The 25,994-nt window shown below is 40.7% G+C and overlaps 1 protein-coding gene across 1 annotated transcript in view; it reads right to left on the reverse strand.

Annotated features, from left to right (window-relative positions):
• Nucleotides 1-3,458: 3,458 nt before the first annotated feature.
• Nucleotides 3,459-25,994, reverse strand: part of LOC117334403 (protein mono-ADP-ribosyltransferase PARP6-like) — a 46,546-nt gene continuing 24,010 nt past the window's right edge. Inside the window, 8 exon segments of the mRNA XM_033893999.1 lie at nucleotides 3,459-8,321; nucleotides 9,260-9,344; nucleotides 12,053-12,107; nucleotides 13,257-13,443; nucleotides 13,727-13,839; nucleotides 15,355-15,403; nucleotides 24,603-24,736; nucleotides 25,829-25,954. Of these exon segments, the coding sequence (XP_033749890.1) occupies nucleotides 8,225-8,321; nucleotides 9,260-9,344; nucleotides 12,053-12,107; nucleotides 13,257-13,443; nucleotides 13,727-13,839; nucleotides 15,355-15,403; nucleotides 24,603-24,736; nucleotides 25,829-25,954 (846 nt within the window). The 3' untranslated portion in view covers nucleotides 3,459-8,224.

The following is a 25,994-nucleotide window of genomic DNA, read 5'->3' on the forward strand; positions in this document are numbered from 1 at the left end:
TGGTTGCGATGTTTATCTTTGATTGGTTGTGATGATTATCTTTTATTGGTTGTGGTGTTTATCTTTTATTGGTTGTGGTGTTTATGTTTGATTGGTGGTGGTGTTTATCTTTGATTGGTTGTGGTGTTTATCTTTAATTGGTTGTAGTATTTATCTTTGATTGGTTGTGGTGTTTATGTTTGATTGGTTGTGGTGTTTATGTTTGATTGGTTGTGGTGTTATCTTTAATTGGTTGTAGTGTTTATCTCTGATTGGTTGTGGTGTTTATCTTTGATTGGTTGTGGTGTTTATCTTTGATGGACTGTGGTGTTTATCTTTTATTGGTTGTGATGATTATCTTTGATTGACTGTGGCCGTTATCTTTGATTGGTTGTGGTGGCTATCTTTGATGGACTGTGGCCGTTATCTTTGATTGGTTGTGGCGTCTATCTTTGATTGGTTGTGGTGTCTATCTTTGATTGGTTGTGGTGCCTATCTTTGATGGACTGTGGCCGTTATCTTTGATTGGTTGTGGCGTTTATATTTGGTTGTGGTGTCTATCTTTGATTGGTTGTGGTTTTTACCTTTGATTGGTTGTGTTGTTTATCTTTGATTGGTTGTAGTATTTACCTTTGATTGGTTGTGGTCTCTATCTTTGATTGGTTGTGGTGTTTATCTTTGATTTGTTGTGGTGTTTATCTTTGATTGGTTGTGATGTTTATCTTTGATTGGTTGCGATGTTTATCTTTGATTGGTTGTGGTGTTTATCTTTGATTGGTGTTTATCTTTGGCTGGTTGTAGTGTTTATCTTTGAATGGTTGTAGTGTTTATCTTTGATTGGTTGTGGTGTTGATGTTTGATTGGTTGTGGTGTTTATATTTGATTGGTTGTGGTGGTGTTTATATTTGGTTGGTTGTAGTGTTTATCTTTGGTTGGTTATGGTGTCTATCTTTGATTGGTTGTGGTGTTAACCTTTGATTGGTTGTGGTGTTTATCTTTGATTGGTAGTGGTGTTTATCTTTGATTGGTTGTGGTGTCTATCTTGGATTGGTTGTAGTGTTTATCTTTGATTTGTTGTGGTGTTTGTTTGATTGGTTGTGGTGTTTATCTTTGATTGGTTGTGGTGTTTATCTTTGATTGGTTGCGGTGTTTATCTTTGATTGGTTGTGGTGTTTATCTTTGATTGGTTGTGGTGTTTATCTTTGATTGGTTGTGGTGTCTATCTTTGATTGGTTGTGGTGTTTATATTTTATTGGTTGTGGTGTTTGATTGGTTGTGGTTTTTTATGTTTGATTGGTTGTGGTGTTTATGTTTGATTGGTTGTGGTGTTTATGTTTGATTGGTTGTGATATTTATCGTTGATTGGTTGTGATGTTTATGTATGGTTGGGTGTGGTGTTAACCTTTGATTGGTTGTGGTGTTTATGTTTAATTGGTTGTGGTGTTTATGTTTGATTGGTTGTGGTGTCTATCTTTGATTGGTTGTGGTGTTTATATTTGATTGGTTGTGGTGTTTGTTTGATTGGTTGTGGTGTTTATGTTTGATTTGTTGTGGTGTTTATGTTTGATTGGTTGTAGTGTTTATGTTTGATTGGTTGTGATGTTTATCTATGGTTGGGTGTGGTGTTTATCTTCGATTGGTTGTGGTTGTGTTTCTAGAATGCTTTATATGGCAAGCAATGTCGGTGTGTTAATTTCTTATTACACTTTGTGCCACGATCCATCACCATACCACAAGTTCACTTTGTGCCATGATCCATCACCATACCACAAGTTCACTTTATGCCATGATTCATCACCATACCACAAGCTCACTTTGTACCACTATCCATCACCATACCACAAGTTCACTTTGTACCACGATCAATCACCTTGCCACAAGCTCACTTTGTGCCACTATCCATCACCATACCACAAGTTCACTTTGTGCCACTACCCATCACCATACCACAAGTTCACTTTGTGCCATGATCCATCACCATACCACAAGTTTACTTTGTGCCACTATCCATCACATACCACAAGTTCACTTTGTGCCACTATCCATCACCATACCACAAGCTCACTTCGTGCCACTATCCATCATCATACCACAAGTTCACTTTGTGCCACGATCTATCACCATATCACAAGTTCACTTTGTGCCATGATCCATCACCATACCACAAGTTCACTTTATGCCATGATTCATCACCATACCATAAGCTCACTTTGTGCCACTATCCATCACCATACCACAAGTTCACTTTGTACCACGATCAATCACCTTGCCACAAGCTCACTTTGTGCCACGATTCATCACCATACCACAAGTTCACTTTGTGCCATGGTCCATCACCATACCACAAGTTCACTTTGTGCCACGATCAATAACCATACAAGTTCACTTTGTGTCACGATCCATCACCATACCACAAGTTCACTTTGTGCCATGATCCATCACCATACCACAAGTTTACTTTGTGCCACTATCCATCACCATACCACAAGTTCACTTTGTGCCACTATCCATCACCATACCACAAGCTCACTTTGTGCCACTATCCATCACCATACCACAAGTTCACTTTGTACCACGATCAATCACCTTGCCACAAGCTCACTTTGTGCCACGATTCATCACCATGCCACAAGTTCACTTTGTGCCATGATCCATCACCATACCACAAGTTCACTTTGTGCCACGATCAATAACCATACAAGTTCACTTTGTGTCACGATCCATCACCATACCACAAGTTCACTTTGTGCCACTATCCATCACCATACCACAAGCTCACTTTGTGCCACTATCCATCATCATACCACAAGTTCACTTTGTGCCACGATCCATCACCATATCACAAGCTCACTTTGTGCCATGATCCTTCACCATACCACAAGTTCACTTTTTGCCATGATCCATCACCATACCACAAGTTCACTTTGTGTCACTATCGATCACCATGACACAAGCTCACTTTGTGCCACTATCCATGACCGGCCAAACCACAAGTTCACTTTGTGCCATAATCCATCACCATACCACAAGTTCACTTTGTGCCATAATCCATCACCATACCACAAGTTCACTTTGTGCCACAAACCATCACCATACCACAAGTTCACTTTGTGCAACAATCCATCACCATACCACAAGCTCACTTTGTGCCAAGATTCATCACCATACAACAATTTCACTTTGTGCCACTATCCATCACAATGCCACAAGTTCACTTTCTTCCATGATCCATCACCATGCAACAAGCTCACTTTGTGCCATAGTCCATCACCATACCACAAGTTCACTTGGTGCCAAGATTCATCACCATACCACAAGTTCACTTTGTGCCACTACCCATCACCATACCACAAGCTCACTTTGTGTCACTATCCATCACCATATGACAAGTTCACTTTGTGCCATGTGAGCCAATAACCAACATGGCATGGATGTTATCCGCATTGAAAAATCATATACAAACGAGATAAACAACGCTAAATACATATCATCAATGTTTAATAACAAATCAATACCGCGCTGCAATGTAAAACGCCTCAATCAACAAGGACAAACATATTATTGTATAGACATAACAATACCTCATTCAACAAGGACAAACATATTATTGTATACACATTGTTTTGTATCACACTGTGCTCTGGCAGATTTATAATATTATTTGTAGAATTATATACATACTATACTTTCTCATAAATCATGCCAGGAAGGTAAATAAATCTCAGGTTTTCACAGGTCATGGAAAATATGTGCAGAACTGAGTCATATTAGCTCCATATCATAATGGTAGTCACAGGCATTGTCACATCCATAGGAACAGTTATGACTGGAGAGGAACTTTTCTGAATCCCTGTATATTGTAAAGATTGTAGTTTCATTTTACTCTTATTTGGAGGATAGCATATAAACTCGAAAAAAGGATATCACGATAAAAATCAATAACAATATAGTGTGTTTCACAATTTCCACCAAAAAACCCCCCAGAAAACCCATTTTGGTAAAACCGTGAAAGTTTGAACAGTAACATGCCCTTACAGTATACTAAAATATGTCAATGTACAACTGACAATTCATTTTAACATAGTCATGTGATAGCAACATCATAGCCATGTCATAGCCATGTGATAGCAATGTCGTAGCCACATCATAGCCATGTGATAGCATGTCATTGTCATGGCATGTCATGTGTCTTGCATTTTCAATTGAACTTCAACAATTTTAAATATCAATTGGATTGGAGATCTAGGCCGCAGCTAGTCCTTTCCACTCTGATAGTTTATCATGCATGACTTCCATACTGATAATTTATCATGCATGACTTCCATACTGATAATTTATCATGCATGACTTCCATCCAGATAATTTATCATGCATGACTTCCATCCTGATAATTTATCATGCATGACTTCCATGGGATACTGGCTCTAAAGTCTCTGGGTTTAAACACATGGACCATCCATCCATTAGACATTCCTGACAATTTATCAATAACTTTACAAGTTGTGGTCAGGTTATGACTTTAGAGGTATAATTGTGTTCTAGGGACACAGAAATAATAAGTATTATCAAAAAGGAGATGTAACGTAAATATTGATTTGAAAATGTTTACATCATGTTGGGTTGGACAGTTACACTGACCCAACTCAATAGTTGTCATTTATAATAACGGTTCAATTGTGAGGAAGACTGTGCAACAAATATATTTGTCATAAAGACATATTCAGTTAAAACTCTGAAGAATATCTATATCAATATTTTCATTGGTTAAATAATTGTCACAGACCTTACAGGATAACTATATTTCAGACCCCTTAGGCCTCTTGGTCCCTCCTACAATATGTTAATTAGATATATAGACTGGGTAGGAAGTACCTAGAGAAAACCTGCATGGCTAGGCAGGTGATCTTGTACCTCTTCACTTCTGATTTCAGAATCAAACCCCAGTCACTTAACAACACACCATCAGACCACCCTTCATGACATTTACATAATAATTCATATCTTTTATAAAACACAATCAAATATAAATAAAACGTTTTCTCTCAGAAAAAAAAAAAAAAAAACAACATATTAAAGTCGGAATGAATCTAGATAACTAAAAAAAAAACCAAAAAACAAGAATAGACAACTAAAAGAAACCAACAGTATCATGGCAACGAACATATGCCCATTAAATGCCATAAAGTGTGACATACTATGTTGCATTGATGTAAGATTTACATCATCTAACATTGTACAAGTGTTTATAGGTGGCATGCTAAAACCCTCACCTGTCACTCTGAAGCTTCAAAATCCATGTTCAATTTTCTAATGAATAAAAGGCAATAAATTTTGCAAAAATTAATAGTCTAATAACAATTCCTTTCAGGAAAACTCAACTATATAACATGAAAATAATGCCTACCAAGTTTCAAAGAAAATGGTCGAAAAAAAGCAGGAATAGATCTCCGGACAAATATCAAATAAAGGGCAATAATTCTTGCAAAAATAGTCTGATGAAAAAGTCATCCAGGCAAACAGAATCTTTATAATTGCCCATAAAAGACATCCACAACAGTCTTAGTAACCCTCCATACAAAACCCAAACAACTACAGTCTTAGTAACCCTCCATACAAAACCCAAACAACTACAGTCTTAGTAACCCTCCATACAAAACCGTAACAACTACAGTCTTAGTAACCCTCCATACAAAACCCAAACAACTACAGTCTTAGTAACCCTCCATACAAAACCCAAACAACTACAGTCTTAGTAACCCTCCATACAAAACCCAAACAACTACAGTCTTAGTAACCCTCCATACAAAACCCAAACAACTACAGTCTTAGTAACCCGTCATACAAAACCGTAACAACTGCAGTCTTAGTAACCCTCCATACAAAACCGTAACAACTACAGTCTTAGTAACCCTCCATACAAAACCCAAACAACTACAGTCTTAGTAACCCTCCATACAAAACCCAAACAACTGCAGTCTTAGTAACCCGTCATACAAAACCGTAACAACTACAGTCTTAGTAACCCTCCATACAAAACCCAAACAACTACAGTCTTAGTAACCCTCCATACAAAACAACTACAGTCTTAGTAGCCCTCCATACAAAACCGAACAACTACAGTCTTAGTAACCCTCCATACAAAACCGAACAACTACAGTCTTAGTAACCCTCCATACAAAACCCAAACAACTACAGTCTTAGTAACCCTCTAAACACCCCAAACAACTGCAGTCTTAGTAACCCTGCATACAAAACCTCAACAACTACAGTCTTAGTAACCCTCCTTATAAAACCGTAACAACTAGTCTTAGTAACCCTCCATACAAAACAACTACAGTCTTAGTAACCCTCCATACAAAACAACTGCAGTATTGGTTACCCTTCCTACAACAACGACTGCTGAATCTAATAACACCTCTCACAAATATCTTGTAATTTGCACTTTTCATAAACACTAGTCAGTGATGCAGTTTTTTTCAGACATTCAAACATAAATATTAATAAGAAAAAAAAGCATACAAAATGTTTCAACCTAGGTCAAAAACGGTTCAAAACTTAGTCAGCTTGACACAATATTGTCTGTGTTAAAACATACATAAACAAGGAGATAATGACAAAAAAATAATAATAAAAATAAACAAGCCGAGTTTCCATATTAAGAATCACTAAACAATGCCAGAAATTCTGTTGTCTGTACAAGATAGAATTTTAACCATATTTCTCTGAGACTTGACACATATTCTAATGATCTTAACAATGATAACATTATTTTTATAGCACACACCGAATTACTTTTTATTCCCAAACAAAGTGATATCAAGTTTTGTTTAAGTGATATCACTTAGTCAACATTTGAATAGATGAGATCATAAAATGAATAGTGACAGTCCTTAATGTGATTAAGTGACAGTCCTTAATACGACTAAGTGACAGGCCTTAATACGACTAAGTGACAGTCCATAATACGACTAGTGACAGTCCTTAATACGACTAAGTGACAGTCCTTAATACGACTAAGTGACAGTCCTTAATACGACTAAGTGACAGTCCTTAATACGACTAAGTGACAGTCCTTAATACGACTAAGTGACAGTCCTTTATACGACTAAGTGACAGTCCTTAATACGACTAAGTGACAGTCCTTAATACGACTAGGTGACAGTCCTTAATACGACTAAGTGACAGTCCTTAATACGACTAAGTGACAGTCCTTAATACGACTAAGTGACAGTCCTTAATACGACTAAGTGACAGTCCTTAATACGACTAAGTGACAGTCCTTAATACGACTAAGTGACAGTCCTTAATACGACTAAGTGACAGTCCTTAATACGACTAAGTGACAGTCCTTAATACGACTAAGTGACAGTCCTTAATATGACTAAGTGACTGCCTTTAATACGACTAAGTGACATCAATTAAAGGGAATGAAAAGCAAATTGGTGTGCCATACATTTTATAATTAACCACATGATTTATCTTGATGAACTCACTAATCCTAATATATGACCTTGTGTGACATCATGAAATAATTCAGAGTAAGCACAGGATAGAGCCAACACTGGTTCAGTTTAATGTTGGTGCAGCTTTGGCCCTTGGATTCCCTTGCCTTCCCTTTCAATACATTTGAGATTTACGAAACTTATCTCAGTTTTGTTCATTGAAGCAAGCTTCACTTTGTATGAAAAGGAGACTAAGGTAAATCCTTATTACTATTGCTGAAGGAGTGGTATAAAATGGTGTAAGAATTGTAAACATTGATGTTTCATACCAAACCTTGAAATGAGAATCAATATGAACTGGATGGGCTATATGTATGATCATTGATCACTGACATTAACAGGAGATTCTACAAAAGATACTGAAACAAAATGGTGCATGGATTATGTACTGTCATGTACCGGGACCAAAGCTGGCTGGACGATCAGCTCAAAGGACTAGATTATCTATAGAAATATGAAGGGGACTTGATTATCTGAGAAAGGTAGTTGACTGGATTATCAAAGCTCCAATAGATTCATCACTCAAATAAGAGAATCATTTTTAGGTTGTTTTAGCCATATATTATTATAATTATAAATAATTTATCACCATCTTGGAGACAGCTACAGTATGTTACTGTGATAAAGCCGTATAATAAAAGTTTCAAATCAAAAGTGTAGAATGATGAGAATCCATCTTTGGTATTATCTGTACATGGTAACAATTGTTCACAGGTAGGTTCCTCTGGAAGAGTCTCGGTCTCCTAACAAGTACGGAAGCCAACAGCTTTGTCAATTTCTTTCTTGTATTTGTCAACTTGTGTATTAATGTCTGAATCTCCAACCTGGCCGTCCTCATACCTGAAGTATACAAATATCATGAATTATACCTAATACATAATTACTGTCAAGAGTGACCTTTCACCTTTAAACTTTGACCAAAGATCACCAAAATTCAAATGAAGAACTTGAGGGTTTTGATGATATGGTGAGATAATGAACTAAAGGTGTCGAGGGATTCAATTTGACATTTGACCCTATAACTATGAACAATGACCACAAAGTCGAATCAGGTGTTAAATTTGATGGTGGGTGGTGATATGGTGGGTGGTGATATGGTGGTGTAGATATGGTGGGTGGTGATATGGTGGGTGGTGATATGGTGGTGTAGATATGACCTAAACCTATCCAGTGGCTCATGAGATGTGTTTTGTGTTATATTGGACTCATATGTGCACACACACCCTAACACACCCTTACATACACACACTCACCCTTACGTACACACACACCCTAACACACCCTTACATACACACACTCACCCTTACGTACACACACACCCTAACACACAAACTGAATACCCTCCTTCACTAAGTGGAGGATAATCAGCTTGCAAAAGCAGGTGATTTAAAAGAACAGAAATAAGCAAAATCATAAACATCGTTCTTAAACTTTAAATTTGTATCAACATTAAGTTTTAAAATTGTTACATATTGCAGTAATGTTACTTCAGTGTGACAGCAGAAAAATAACACTAGAATTTGTGGAACATAGTTTGTAAATACTGTATAAGCATACATATTTTAGCGGAAATCATATGTTAGCGTATTTTGTTCATTGTGTTAAATTATGGTTGTTTTAATTACTCTATATATGTGTTTTTCCTACAGAAAATACGAGAATGCGCTAAATCTTCACTGTGCTGATTTGTCATAACTTGGAAACACGCACAAATTTGAGTGTGTCAAAAATAAATCGTTTACAGCATTACAATATTAGACAAAATATGAAATACTTACACAAAGAAAAACCTTGTACAAACATGGTCACCTGAGGGAGACACCCAAATGTTTCCTGATTTCTTCAGATTTGGGGCTGTGATTACTACAAAAAGTAAAGAATGATAATTACAAAATGGCTGACATTTTCTTTACTCAGGAAGCAAAGACCACACGAAAACCATTACCTTCTTAAACATGAAACATATACAAAGACTCAAAAATGCATATTTTTTGCTTTTCGAACAATTCTAAAGCACAAGTCTCCGGCCAAACTGGTACTTGTCCTAACTTATTCTCTATCAGACAGCTTCCTTTAGTCAAATCCCCCAGAACCATCAATTTAGCAAGCATGCAACCTCTGAGACGGATCATACAGACCATACTGACGTTGACTTCTCACTTACTGTGGTATTTAATGCTTAACCACTGAAGTTGTGGAAGCATCAATATCGTTGATGTGAGTTGTAGTTCATTTTTGCATTTACTTCCTGAACTTATGCAAAGCAATACAAGACCCCTACTGTCCCTCGCTCAAAATAGTAACAGTGAGCTTGAGATTGACCCAAAAACTCAAACTTGGCTGAGATATTATGGCTCTTTAATCATTGTGTGAAGTTAAACAAGAGGCCCATGGGCCTTAACGGTCATCTGACAAACACTTACACTTAGAGCAGGGACACACCCCTCAATCCAGCATTATTACCATAAATTATTTATCGCAGCCAGTTATGTTTTAGATCAAATTTGTTTTTTATCCATTAAGCTTGTCCAGGAAGAGCAGCATCATAAAGCAAAATTTTAGCAAAGTTCCCATTTTTGGGGCATGCCCCTCTGTCCCAATGGGTCAGACAAGACTCATTTATATTAATTAGGATTGCCTTTCCCTAATGATGTTTCATACTAAATATGGTTGTAATCAATTAAGGCATTAAGGAGGAATTGCATTTTTAAGAATTTTTTAACCTAAGCACTCCTTTCGCCTCATCTTTTTTTCCCCAGGGGTCAGATCTGTCTCATTAAAAATATGATTGCCGTCACCTTATGTTTCACATCAAATTAGGTTGTAATCCACCAAAAGGTTAGGGAGGATTAGGATTTAACAGCAAATATTCACCAAAGTTCCCCTTTTGGGGCCCTGCCCTTCAGGCCCCAGGGGTCACACTAGCCTCGTTTATATAAAATATGACCACCCTTCCCAAAGGATGTTTCACACCATATTTTGTATTAATCCACCCAAAGGTTAGAGAGAAGTAGGATTTATAGCAAAAATTCACCAAAGTTCCCCTTTTGGGGCCCCACCCCTCTGGCCCTAGGGGTCACACCAGCCTCATTTATATAAAATATGATTGTCCTCTCCGAATGAATCCACCAAAGGGTTAAGGAGGAGTAGGATTTTATAGCAAAATTTCGTCAAAGTTCCCCCTTTTGGGGCCCCACCCCTCTGGCCCTTGGGGCCACACTAGCCTTATTTATATAAAATATGATCGCCCTCGCCGAATGAATCCACCAAAGGGTTAAGTAGGAGTAGGATTTTATAGCAAAATTTCGTCAAAGTTCCCCTTTTGGGGCCCCGCCCTTCTGGCCCCAGGGGCCACACCAGCCTAATCTATATAAAATATGACCACCCTCCCCCAATGATGTTTCACACCATATCTTGTTGAAATCCACCAAAGAGTTAAGGAGGAGTAGGATTTTATAGCAAAATTTCATCAAAGTTCCCCTTTTGGAGCCCCGCCCCTCTGGCCCCAGGGGCCACACCAGCCTCATTTATATAAAATATGACCACCCTCCCCCAATGAAGTTTCACACAATATCTGGATGAAATCCACCAAAGGGTTAAGGACGAGTAGGATTTTATAGCAAAATTTCATCAAAGTTCCCTTTTTTGGGCCCAGTCCCTCTGGTCCCAGGGCTCACACCAGCCTCATTTATATAAAATATGACCACCCTCCCCCAATGATGTTTCACACCAAATTTAGTTGTAATCCACCAAAGGGTAAAGGAGGAGTAGGATTTTATAGCAAATATCCACCAAAGTTCCCTATTTGGGGCCCCGCCCCTCTGGTCCCAGGGGTCAGACCAGCCTCGTTTGTATAAAATATGATTGTCCTCCTCCAACAATGTTCCACACCAAATTTTGTAATAATCTACTTTTGGGTTTTGGAGGAGTAGTATTTTAAAGCAAAATTTCATCAAAGTTGCCCTTTTGGGGACCCCGCACCTCTGGCCCCAGGGGTCACCTAGCCTCATTTATATAAAATATGACCGCCATCCCCAAATGATGTTTCACAACATATCTGGTTGAAATCCACTAAAGGGTTAAGGCGGAGTAGGATTTTATAGCAAAATTTCATCAAAGTTCCCCATTTGGGGCCCCTCCCCTCAGGCGCCAGGGGTCACACTAGTTTCATTTATATAAAATATGACCGCCCTCCCCAAATGATGTTTCACAATATATCTGGTTGAAATCCACTAAAGGGTTAAGGAGGAGTAGGATTTTATAGCAAAATTTCATCAAAGTTCCCCATTTGGGGCCCTGCCCCTCAGGCCCCAGGGGTCAGACCAGCCTCATTTATATAAAATATGATTGCCCTCTCCCAATGATGCTTCAAACCAAATTTGGAAGTAATCCACCCAAGCATTAAGGAGGAGTAGCGTTTTGAAAGAAAAAGTTTACGGATGGCGCTCGGCAGACGACGACGGACGAAGCACGATGACTATAGGTCATCCTGACCCTTTGGGTCAGATGACCTAATAAAAATCCATTGATGAATGAAGCTACTAGAGGGCTGACAATGAAATGGTACCTACCTTCACAGAGTGCTATACAGGTGATGTTATTACTGGACAGGAACCGTGACTTACTCTGAAACAATAATTACAAACATTCAGACAAACCAGATCGCCTAGATGTCACGAAGACTGACCTTAATCCTTCTGTTTTTGACTTCGGTTCTGATTCTGCCCGTAACTAATCATAAATTTTCAACCAATTTTACCTCAAGGGTTTGTAATTGTAAGGTAATAGGAAAGAGAGGTAACTCGAACAAACAACCTCTGTCAAATAGCCTTCCAGTTCATGGCAGAGAAACACTCTGTCAAAAGCCTTCCAGTTCATGGCAGAGAAACACTCTGTCAAATAGCCTTCCAGTTCATGGCAGAGAAAAACTCTGTCAAATAGCCTTCCAGTTCATGGCAGAGAAAAACTCTGTCAAATAGCCTTCCAGTTCATGGCAGAGAAACACTCTGTCAAATAGCCTTCCAGTTCATGGCAGAGAAAAACTCTGTCAAATACCCTTCCAGTTCATGGCAGAGAAACACTCTGTCAAATAGCCTTCCAGTTCATGGCAGAGAAACACTCTGTCAAATAGCCTTCCAGTTCATGGCAGAGAAACACTCTGTCAAATAGCCTTCCAGTTCATGGCAGAGAAAAACTCTGTCAAATAGCCTTCCAGTTCATGGCAGAGAAACACTCTGTCAAATAGCCTTCCAGTTCATGGCAGAGAAACACTCTGTCAAATAGCCTTCCAGTTCATGGCAGAGAAACACTCTGTCAAATAGCCTTCCAGTTCATGGCAGAGAAACACTCTGTCAAATACCCTTCCAGTTCATGGCAGAGAAACAGAGGAGTAAAATTCATGGTAGAGAAACTGAAGTGTTCTGTAAAGTAATACTGATGGAGACATACGAAACTGAAGTGTTCTGAAAAGTAATACTGATGGAGACATACAAAACTGAAGTGTTCTGTAAAGTAATACTGATGGAGACATACGAAACTGAAGTGTTCTGTAAAGTAATACTGATGGAGACATACAAAACTGAAGTGTTCTGTAGAGTAACACTGATGGAGACATACGAAACTGAAGTGTTCTGTAAAGTAACACTGATGGAGACATACGAACCTGAAGTGTTCTGTAAAGTTATACTGATGGAGACATACGAAACTGAAGTGTTCTGTAAAGTTATACTGATGGAGACATACGAAACTGAAGTGTTCTCTAAAATAGAGACATACCTGTGACTGATCAGCCTTCACTTTGTGACCTCCGTATCCCATCCTTGAATAACCAAACGAGACGTTAGCATTAGGACTCAGATAAACGCCTTTGCCATACGCTGCCCCGTTCACCTGTTTGTTCGTCCCTGATGCCACGATCAGTCCTTCTCGTATAATTGAATGCCAGTTTTCTATCCCAGAACCACTACAATGATAGTTTTACACAATGTACTCCATACAGTGATACACAAACCACGTTGACACCTCCATCTTCATGTTTGTTATAAATAAACTACAGGTTTATTTTCCATTTTCTATAAAGTTTGAAACAATAAACTAGAATACAGTATGCATTGGCTTTAGCTAGTGTCTTCTATGAGAATGACCACGATGGACAGTAACAGTGAGAATTAAGGATAAACTTGGAATAAAATGTGTTTAGTTTGCATCCTTTACACGACCGATGGCAGGAAACCCTGACTACTCACTGGAATGCAAATGTACTGCCATGCTGCTGTTTACACTCCCTGAAGGTAGCCTCCTTGGCAGGCGGACTGCTTAGCAAAAGGAACTGATGTGGGGTTCTCATGAATGATATTTGCTGAAATACAAAAAATATATCTTTTGATACAGGAAGGTTCTGTAATGGTTCAGAACGTATTACAAACTACAATATTGACAGGTCAGCAAAGCAAGCCCCACAATGTGACTATATATCGCCATAATAGCCATCTTAACTCTGAGAATGTGTTCTCAAATTCTCACAAATAGTGCCTATTTCATTAACATTCCCTTAAGATACATTGTACAGGACACCATTATTCAGCGGTATAAACATCCTTAAGGAAGCTGTTTTAAAATTGAGAACTGCTTCCTCTGAAGGAAAAGACACCAGGATCAGAGTATTGTAAAGTGAATGTAGGTAAAAAAAACTTTATTATCTCTGATAGTGATTCTTAACAAGTGGCACAAGTTCATGTTCTAAAATGTCCCAGTCACAGATAACTGGACACCACCATCACAAACAATTGGACGTCCCAGTCACAGACCATTGGACATCACCGTCCCAGTCACAGATAACTGCACATCACCGTCTCAGTCACAGACCATTGGACATCACCGTCCCAGTCACAGATAACTGGACATCACCGTCCCAGTCACAGATAACTGCACATCACCGTCCCAGTCACAGACCATTGGACATCACCATCCCAGTCACAGACCATTGGACATCACCGTCCCAGTCACAGACCATTGGACATCACCATCCCAGTCACAGACCATTGGACATCACCATCCCAGTCACAGACCATTGGACATCACCGTCCCAGTCACAGATAACTGGACATCACCGTCCCAGTCACAGATAACTGGACACCACCGTCCCAGTCACAGACAATTGGACATCACCGTCCCAGTCACAGATAACTGCACATCACCGTCCCAGTCACAGACAATTGGACATCACCTTCCCAGTCACAGATAACTGGACATCACCGTCCCAGTCACAGATAACTGCACATCACCGTCCCAGTCACAGATAACTGCACATCACCGTCCCAGTCACAGACCATTGGACATCACCGTCCCAGTCACAGATAACTGGACATCACCGTCCCAGCCACAGACAATTGGACATCACCTTCCCAGTCACAGATAACTGGACATCACCGTCCCAGCCACAGACAATTGGACATCACCGTCCCAGTCACAGATAGCTGCACATCACCGTCCCAGTCACAGACAATTGGACATCACCGTCCCAGTCACAGACAATTGGACATCACCTTCCCAGTCACAGATAACTGGACATCACCGTCCCAGCCACAGACCATTGGACATCACCGTCCCAGTCACAGATAACTGGACATCACCATCCCAGTCACAGACAACAGGACACCACCATCTCAGTGATAGATATCTGGACATCGCTGTCCAAGTCTCAGACAAGATGCCCAGGGGGCCTTCGGACCAGGTAGACTAATAACTGGACACCACTGACCCAGTCACAGATAACTATGTACTAATCTAGTTAGGTGACATCAAGGTTTTTATCAGGACACTTGATAAAAATGTATTTCTGATAATCTCCACTCAGCTAGATAAAAGGTCTTACCTTATCTGCAGGTAATTTCACAATATGTGACCTGTTACTTGTAATTATCCTGTGGAGAGAAAATGATACACATTAGTTGTTTAAAAGGACTGTACAGAAACACAAATAGTGACAGTTATAAATATAAAATACATTATAAAGCTACTTTTTACATCAGCAATGTTTCTTTGTAAGGTTTATCACCCCATGAAGTAATTTTGAGTCGGGGTCTCCTTGTAGTAGTTGGTGACTACCTCACTAAACAACTACTAAGAGACCCCTTACATGCCATCTAGAGCAAATACAACTACCACTGTATTAGAGGATGGGAGTATAAACCTACCACTGTAGTGGAGGATGGGAGTATAAACCTACCACTGTAGTAGAGGATGGGAGTATAAACCTACCACTGTAGTAGAGGATGGGAGTATAAACCTACCACTGTAGTGGAGGATGGGAGTATAAACCTACCACTGTAGTAAAGGATGGGAGTATAAACCTACCACTGTAGTAGAGGATGGGAGTATAAACCTACCACTGTAGTAGAGGATGGGAGTATAAACCTACCACTGTAGTAGAGGATGGGAGTATAAACCTACCACTGTAGTGGAGGATGGGAGTATAAACCTATCACTGTAGTGGAGGATGAGAGTATAAACCTAACACTGTAGTAGAGGATGGGAGTATAAACCTACCACTGTAGTGGAGGATGGGAGTATAAACCTACCACTGAGGTGGAGGATGGGAGAATAAACCTACCACTGTAGTGGAGGATTGGAGTATAAACCTACCACTGTAGTGGAGGATGGGAGTATAAACCTACCACTGTAGTAGAGGATGGGAGTATAAACCTACCACTGTAGTAAAGGATGGAAGTATAAACCTACCACTGTAGTAGAGGATGGGAGTATAAACCTACCACTGTAGTGGAGGATGGGAGTATAAACCTACCACTGTAGTAGAGGATGGGAGTATCAACCTACCACTGTAGTAGAGGATGGGAGTATAAACCTACCACTGTAGTAGAGGATGGGAGTATAAACCTACCACTGTAGTAGAGGATGGGAGTATAAACCTACCACTGTAGTGGAGGATGGGAGTATAAACCTACCACTGTAGTAGAGGATGGGAGTATAAACCTACCACTGTAGTGGAGGATGGGAGTATAAACCTACCACTGTAGTAAAGGATGGGAGTATAAACCTACCACTGTAGTGGAGGATGGGAGTATAAACCTACCACTGTAGTGGAGGATGGGAGTATAAACCTACCACTGTAGTAGAGGATGGGAGTATAAACCTACCACTGTAGTAAAGGATGGGAGTATAAACCTACCACTGTAGTGGAGGATGGGAGTATAAACCTACCACTGTAGTGGAGGATGGGAGTATAAACCTACCACTGTAGTGGAGGATGGGAGTATAAACCTACCACTGTAGTGGAGGATGGGAGTATAAACCTACCACTGTAGTAGAGGATGGGAGTATAAACCTACCACTGTAGTAGAGGATGGGAGTATAAACCTACCACTGTAGTGGAGGATGGGAGTATAAACCTACCACTGTAGTGGAGGATGGGAGTATAAACCTACCACTGTAGTAGAGGATGGGAGTATAAACCTACCACTGTAGTAAAGGATGGGAGTATAAACCTACCACTGTAGTAGAGGATGGGAGTATAAACCTACCACTGTAGTGGAGGATGGGAGTATAAACCTACCACTGTAGTAGAGGATGGGAGTATAAACCTACCACTGTAGAAGAGGATGGGAGTATAAACCTACCACTGTAGTGGAGGATGGGAGTATCAACCTACCACTGTAGTGGAGGATGGGAGTATAAACCTACCACTGTAGAAGAGGATGGGAGTATAAACCTACCACTGTAGTGGAGGATTGGAGTATAAACCTACCACTGTAGTGGAGGATGGGAGTATAAACCTACCACTGTAGTAGAGGATGGGAGTATAAACCTACCACTGTAGTAGAGGATGGGAGTATAAACCTACCACTGTAGTGGAGGATGGGAGTATAAACCTACCACTGTAGTAGAGGATGGGAGTATAAACCTACCACTGTAGTAGAGGATGGGAGTATAAACCTACCACTGTAGTGGGGGATGGGAGTATAAACCTACCACTGTAGTAGAGGATGGGAGTATAAACCTACCACTGTAATGAAGGATGGGAGTATAAACCTACCACTGTAGTAGAGGATGGGAGTATAAACCTACCACTGTAGTAAAGGATGGGAGTATAAACCTATCACTGTAGTAAAGGATGGAAGTATAAACCTACCACTGTAGTAGAGGATGGGAGTATAAACCTACCACTGTAGTAGAGGATGGGAGTATAAACCTACCACTGTAGTAGAGGATGGGAGTATAAACCTAACACTGTAGTAGAGGATGGGAGTATAAACCTACCACTGTAGTGGAGGATGGGAGTATAAACCTACCACTGTAGTAGAGGATGGGAGTATAAACCTACCACTGTAGTAGAGGATGGGAGTATAAACCTACCACTGTAGTGGAGGATGGGAGTATAAACCTACCACTGTAGTAGAGGATGGGAGTATAAACCTACCACTGTAGTAGAGGATGGGAGTATAAACCTACCACTGTAGTGGGGGATGGGAGTATAAACCTACCACTGTAGTAGAGGATGGGAGTATAAACCTACCACTGTAATGAAGGATGGGAGTATAAACCTACCACTGTAGTAGAGGATGGGAGTATAAACCTACCACTGTAGTAAAGGATGGGAGTATAAACCTATCACTGTAGTAAAGGATGGAAGTATAAACCTACCACTGTAGTAGAGGATGGGAGTATAAACCTACCACTGTAGTAGAGGATGGGAGTATAAACCTACCACTGTAGTAGAGGATGGGAGTATAAACCTAACACTGTAGTAGAGGATGGGAGTATAAACCTAACACTGTAGTAGAGGATGAGAGTATAAACCTACCACTGTAGTAGAGGATGGGAGTATAAACCTACCACTGTAGTGGGGGATGGGAGTATAAACCTACCACTGTAGTAGAGGATGGGAGTATAAACCTACCACTGTAGTAGAGGATGGGAGTATTAACCTACAACTGTAGTAAAGGATGGAAGTATAAACCTACCACTGAGGTGGAGGATGGGAGAATAAACCTACCACTGAGGTGGAGGATGGGAGTATAAACCTACCACTGTAGTGGGGGATGGGAGTATAAACCTACCACTGTAGCAGAGGATGGAAGTATAAACCTACCACTGAGGTGGAGGATGGGAGAATAAACCTACCACTGAGGTGGAGGATGGGAGTATAAACCTACCACTGTAGTGGGGGATGGGAGTATAAACCTACCACTGTAGTAGAGGATGGGAGTATAAACCTACCACTGTAGTGGGGGATGGGAGTATAAACCTACCACTGTAGTAGAGGATGGGAGTATAAACCTACCACTGTAGTGGAGGATGGGAGTATAAACCTACCACTGTATTAGAGGATGGGAGTATAAACCTACCACTGTAGTGGAGGATGGGAGTATAAACCTACCACTGTAGTGGAGGATGGGAGTATAAACCTACCACTGTATTAGAGGATGGGAGTATAAACCTACCACTGTAGTGGAGGATGGGAGTATAAACCTATCACTGTAGTAGAGGATGGGAGTATAAACCTACCACTGTAGCAGAGGATGGAAGTATAAACCTACCACTGAGGTGGAGGATGGGAGAATAAACCTACCACTGAGGTGGAGGATGGGAGTATAAACCTACCACTGAGGTGGAGGATGGGAGAATAAACCTACCACTGTAGTAGAGGATGGGAGTATCAACCTACAACTGTAGTGGAGGATGGGAGTATAAACCTACCACTGTAGTGGGGGATGGGAGTATAAACCTACCACTGTAGTGGGGGATGGGAGTATAAACCTACCACTGTAGTGGGGGATGGGAGTATAAACCTACCACTGTAGTAGAGGATGGGAGTATAAACCTACCACTGTAGTGGGGATGGGAGTATAAACCTACCACTGTAGTAGAGGATGGGAGAATAAACCTACCACTGTAGTAGAGGATGGGAGTATAAACCTACAACTTTAGTGGAGGATGGGAGTATAAACCTATCACTGTAGTAGAGGATGGGAGTATAAACCTACCACTGTAATGGAGGATGGGAGTATCAACCTACAACTTTAGTGGAGGATGGGAGTATAAACATATCACTGTAGTAAAGGATGGGAGTATCAACCTACCACTGTAGTAGAGGATGGGAGTATAAACCTACCACTGTAGTAGAGGATGGGAGTATAAACCTACCACTGTAGTAGAGGATGGGAGTATAAACCTACCACTGTAGTAAAGGATGGGAGTATCAACCTACCACTGTAGTAGAGGATGGGAGTATAAACCTACCACTGTAGTAGAGGATGGGAGTATAAACCTACCACTGTAGTAGAGGATGGGAGTATAAACCTACCACTGTAGTAGAGGATGGGAGTATAAACCTACCACTGTAGTAGAGGATGGGAGCATAAACCTACCACTGTAGTAGAGGATGGGAGTATAAACCTACCACTGTAGTAGAGGATGGGAGTATAAACCTACCACTGTAGTGGAGGATGGGAGTATAAACCTACCACTGTAGTAGAGGATGGGAGTATAAACCTACCACTGTAGTAGAGGATGGGAGTATAAACCTACCACTGTAGTGGGGGATGGGAGTATAAACCTACCACTGTAGTAGAGGATGGGAGTATAAACCTACCACTGTAGTAGAGGATGGGAGTATAAACCTACCACTGTAGTAGAGGATGGGAGTATAAACCTACCACTGTAGTGGAGGATGGGAGTATAAACCTACCACTGTAGTAAAGGATGGGAGTATAAACCTACCACTGTAGTGGAGGATGGAAGTATAAACCTACCACTGTAGTGGAGGATGGGAGTATAAACCTACCACTGTAGTAGAGGATGAGAGTATAAACCTACCACTGTAGTAGAGGATGGGAGTATAAACCTACCACTGTAGTGGAGGATGGGAGTATAAACCTACCACTGTATTAGAGGATGGGAGTATAAACCTACCACTGTAGTGGAGGATGGGAGTATAAACCTACCACTGTAGTAGAGGATGGGAGTATAAACCTACCACTGTAGCAGAGGATGGAAGTATAAACCTACCACTGAGGTGGAGGATGGGAGAATAAACCTACCACTGAGGTGGAGGATGGGAGTATAAACCTACCACTGAGGTGGAGGATGGGAGAATAAACCTACCACTGTAGTAGAGGATGGGAGTATCAACCTACAACTGTAGTGGAGGATGGGAGTATAAACCTACCACTGTAGTGGGGGATGGGAGTATAAACCTACCACTGTAGTGGGGGATGGGAGTATAAACCTACCACTGTAGTGGGGGATGGGAGTATAAACCTACCACTGTAGTAGAGGATGGGAGTATAAACCTACCACTGTAGTGGGGATGGGAGTATAAACCTACCACTGTAGTAGAGGATGGGAGAATAAACCTACCACTGTAGTAGAGGATGGGAGTATAAACCTACAACTTTAGTGGAGGATGGGAGTATAAACCTATCACTGTAGTAGAGGATGGGAGTATAAACCTACCACTGTAATGGAGGATGGGAGTATCAACCTACAACTTTAGTGGAGGATGGGAGTATAAACATATCACTGTAGTAAAGGATGGGAGTATCAACCTACCACTGTAGTAGAGGATGGGAGTATAAACCTACCACTGTAGTAGAGGATGGGAGTATAAACCTACCACTGTAGTAGAGGATGGGAGTATAAACCTACCACTGTAGTAAAGGATGGGAGTATCAACCTACCACTGTAGTAGAGGATGGGAGTATAAACCTACCACTGTAGTAGAGGATGGGAGTATAAACCTACCACTGTAGTAGAGGATGGGAGTATAAACCTACCACTGTAGTAGAGGATGGGAGTATAAACCTACCACTGTAGTAGAGGATGGGAGTATAAACCTACCACTGTAGTAGAGGATGGGAGTATAAACCTACCACTGTAGTAGAGGATGGGAGTATAAACCTACCACTGTAGTGGAGGATGGGAGTATAAACCTACCACTGTAGTAGAGGATGGGAGTATAAACCTACCACTGTAGTAGAGGATGGGAGTATAAACCTACCACTGTAGTGGGGGATGGGAGTATAAACCTACCACTGTAGTAGAGGATGGGAGTATAAACCTACCACTGTAGTAGAGGATGGGAGTATAAACCTACCACTGTAGTAGAGGATGGGAGTATAAACCTACCACTGTAGTGGAGGATGGGAGTATAAACCTACCACTGTAGTAAAGGATGGGAGTATAAACCTACCACTGTAGTGGAGGATGGAAGTATAAACCTACCACTGTAGTGGAGGATGGGAGTATAAACCTACCACTGTAGTAGAGGATGAGAGTATAAACCTACCACTGTAGTAGAGGATGGGAGTATAAACCTACCACTGTAGTAGAGGATGGGAGTATAAACCTACCACTGTAGTGGAGGATGGGAGTATAAACCTACCACTGTAGTAAAGGATGGGAGTATAAACCAACCACTGAGGTGGAGGATGGGAGTATAAACCTACCACTGTAGTAAAGGATGGGAGTATAAACCTACCACTGTAGTAGAGGATGGGAGTATAAACCTACCACTGTAGTAGAGTATGGGAGTATAAACCTACCACTGTAGTAGAGGATGGGAGTATAAACCTACCACTGTAGTAGTGGATGGGAGTATAAACCTACCACTGTAGTAAAGGATGGGAGTATAAACCTACCACTGTAGTAGAGGATGGGAGTATAAACCTACCACTGTAGTAGAGGATGGGAGTATAAACCTACCACTGTAGTAGAGGATGGGAGTATAAACCTACCACTGTAATGAAGAATGGGAGTATAAACCTACCACTGTAGTGGAGGATGGGAGTATAAACCTACCACTGTAGTGGAGGATGGGAGTATAAACCTACCACTGTAGTAAAGGATGGGAGTATAAACCTACCACTGTAATAGAGGATGGGAGTATAAACCTACCACTGTAGTGGAGGATGGGAGTATAAACCTACCACTGTAGTAGAGGATGGGAGTATAAACCTACCACTGTAGTAGAGGATGGGAGTATAAACCTACCACTGTAGTGGGGGATGGGAGTATAAACCTACCACTGTAATGAAGAATGGGAGTATAAACCTACCACTGTAGTGGAGGATGGGAGTATAAACCTACCACTGTAGTGGAGGATGGGAGTATAAACCTACCACTGTAGTAAAGGATGGGAGTATAAACCTACCACTGTAATAGAGGATGGGAGTATAAACCTACCACTGTAGTGGAGGATGGGAGTATAAACCTACCACTGTAGTAGAGGATGGGAGTATAAACCTACCACTGTAGTAGAGGATGGGAGTATAAACCTACCACTGTAGTGGGGGATGGGAGTATAAACCTACCACTGTAGTAGAGGATGGGAGTATAAACCTACCACTGTAGTAGAGGATGGGAGTATAAACCTACCACTGTAGTGGAGGATGGGCGTATAAACCTACCACTGTAGTAGAGGATGGGAGTATAAACCTACCACTGTAGTAGAGGATGGGAGTATAAACCTACCACTGTATTAGAGGATGGGAGTATAAACCTACCATTGTATTAGAGGATGGGAGTATAAACCTACCACTGTATTAGAGGATGGGAGTATAAACCTACCACTGTAATGAAGAATGGGAGTATAAACCTACCACTGTAGTGGAGGATGGGAGTATAAACCTACCACTGTAGTGGAGGATGGGAGTATAAACCTACCACTGTAGTAAAGGATGGGAGTATAAACCTACCACTGTAATAGAGGATGGGAGTATAAACCTACCACTGTAGTGGAGGATGGGAGTATAAACCTACCACTGTAGTAGAGGATGGGAGTATAAACCTACCACTGTAGTAGAGGATGGGAGTATAAACCTACCACTGTAGTGGGGGATGGGAGTATAAACCTACCACTGTAATGAAGAATGGGAGTATAAACCTACCACTGTAGTGGAGGATGGGAGTATAAACCTACCACTGTAGTGGAGGATGGGAGTATAAACCTACCACTGTAGTAAAGGATGGGAGTATAAACCTACCACTGTAATAGAGGATGGGAGTATAAACCTACCACTGTAGTGGAGGATGGGAGTATAAACCTACCACTGTAGTAGAGGATGGGAGTATAAACCTACCACTGTAGTAGAGGATGGGAGTATAAACCTACCACTGTAGTGGGGGATGGGAGTATAAACCTACCACTGTAGTAGAGGATGGGAGTATAAACCTACCACTGTAGTAGAGGATGGGAGTATAAACCTACCACTGTAGTGGAGGATGGGCGTATAAACCTACCACTGTAGTAGAGGATGGGAGTATAAACCTACCACTGTAGTAGAGGATGGGAGTATAAACCTACCACTGTATTAGAGGATGGGAGTATAAACCTACCATTGTATTAGAGGATGGGAGTATAAACCTACCACTGTATTAGAGGATGGGAGTATAAACCTACCACTGTAGTGGAGGATGGGAGTATAAACCTACCACTGTAGTAGAGGATGGGAGTATAAACCTACCACTGTAGTAGAGGATGGGAGTATAAACCTACCACTGTAGTGGGGGATGGGAGTATAAACCTACCACTGTAGTGGGGGATGGGAGTATAAACCTACCACTGTAGTAGAGGATGGGAGTATAAACCTACCACTGTAGTAGAGGATGGGAGTATAAACCTACCACTGTAGTAGAGGATGGGAGTATAAACCTACCACTGTAGTGGGGGATGGGAGTATAAACCTACCACTGTAGTAGAGGATGGGAGTATAAACCTACCACTGTAGTAGAGGATGGGAGTATAAACCTACCACTGTAGTGGAGGATGGGAGTATAAACCTACCACTGTAGTGGAGGATGGGAGTATAAACCTACCACTGTAGTAGAGGATGAGAGTATAAACCTACCACTGTATTAGAGGATGGGAGTATAAACCTACCACTGTAGTAGAGGATGGGAGTATAAACCTACCACTGTAGTAGAGGATGGGAGTATAAACCTACCACTGTAGTGGAGGATGGGAGTATAAACCTACCACTGTAGTAGAGGATGAGAGTATAAACCTACCACTGTATTAGAGGATGGGAGTATAAACCTACCACTGTAGTAGAGGATGGGAGTATAAACCTACCACTGTAGTGGGGGATGGGAGCATAAACCTACCACTGAAGCAGAGAATACGAATATATGTTATTATCATCTAGTTTTTTCCTCATATTGGCAGCTCCAAGTCGAGTCATTTCTTGCATAGAAATAATACCCTCCAGGGCATTTTCTACTTTTGTGTAATCTTTACTCTGAAAAACAAGAAAATAGAAGATAAAATCTTATATATCGCACAATTGTAGCAATCCAGGCATGTCTGCTGTGGATTCAGGTGTATATACAAGGTCTGACCAAAAATCTAGGTAATGGATGCGTAAAATATAGCCGAAACATGTCAATAACCCTCTCCAAAAAATTAGACCGTCCATGTTGAGCTAACTGTTTTGACCATTTTTTCATCCAGCCTAACAAGCTCTATCAATATAAGTTGATATCACTTGTTTCGCAATTGTTGTAAAATAAATAAAGTTTACATTTTACATTTAACCATTTTCACACAAACTATAGTAAAATTTACCCTTTCTCTGAAGGAAATGGAAGACTTCAAGGTCATGAATTTCACACTTTTGGTAAAGATCCTCCCATTGATGAAGAGCATTTGATTCTACAATATTTGGATCTTGGGATCTCGAGAAGAATTTTTTTTTAAAGATTCAGTCAATTTGACACTTTTTGTCCCTACCCAGCAGCCCCTGGGGTATGGATATGTGTATAATATTTAATATATCTATATATACAATACATATAAGAGAGGGTCGCTTAATAGAGTTAAAATATATAGCGAAAACGCTCGGGAGGAATTGAAATGGTCGCTTAGAACAGAGGGTCGCTAAATAGAGATGGTCGTTTGGACAGATTCGACTGTATATATATGTGTATCAAGGAGAACAAACATTGAAATTAATAGAGAGTTTCCTGAAAATCTCTATCAGTGACATTTTAGGTCACCTGGGATTCATTACAACCAGTTTAACAGTTCGACTATACCATTATCAGACTAGATGAACAGGACACAGTACCTTTGGATTAAAAGCCAGTTCCTTATTGTTTCTACAGTTTAACAGTTTAACTACACCATTATCAGACTAGATGAACAGGACATAGTACCTTTCGATTAAAAGCTAATTCCTTATTGTTCCTACAGTTTAACAGTTTGACTACACCATTATCAGACTAGATGAACAGGACACAGTACCTTTCGATTAAAAGCTAATTCCTTATTGTTACTACAGTTTAACAGTTCGACTACACCATTATCAGACTGGATGAACAGGACACAGTACCTTTGGATTAAAAGCCAGTTCCTTATTGTTCCTAGGGTCTACGATGGTAGGATAAGGCTCGAAGATCACAGCTTTTCTATTGGAGCCACATGCCGCCCTTGTCATGGCCACCAGCAAGTCGACGACCTGTAAAAAATAGCATTTAAACATAACTGCTGTAACATTT

This window comes from Pecten maximus, chromosome 9 (assembly GCF_902652985.1).
Source record: "Pecten maximus chromosome 9, xPecMax1.1, whole genome shotgun sequence".
Classification (NCBI taxonomy): Eukaryota; Metazoa; Mollusca; class Bivalvia; order Pectinida; family Pectinidae; genus Pecten; species Pecten maximus.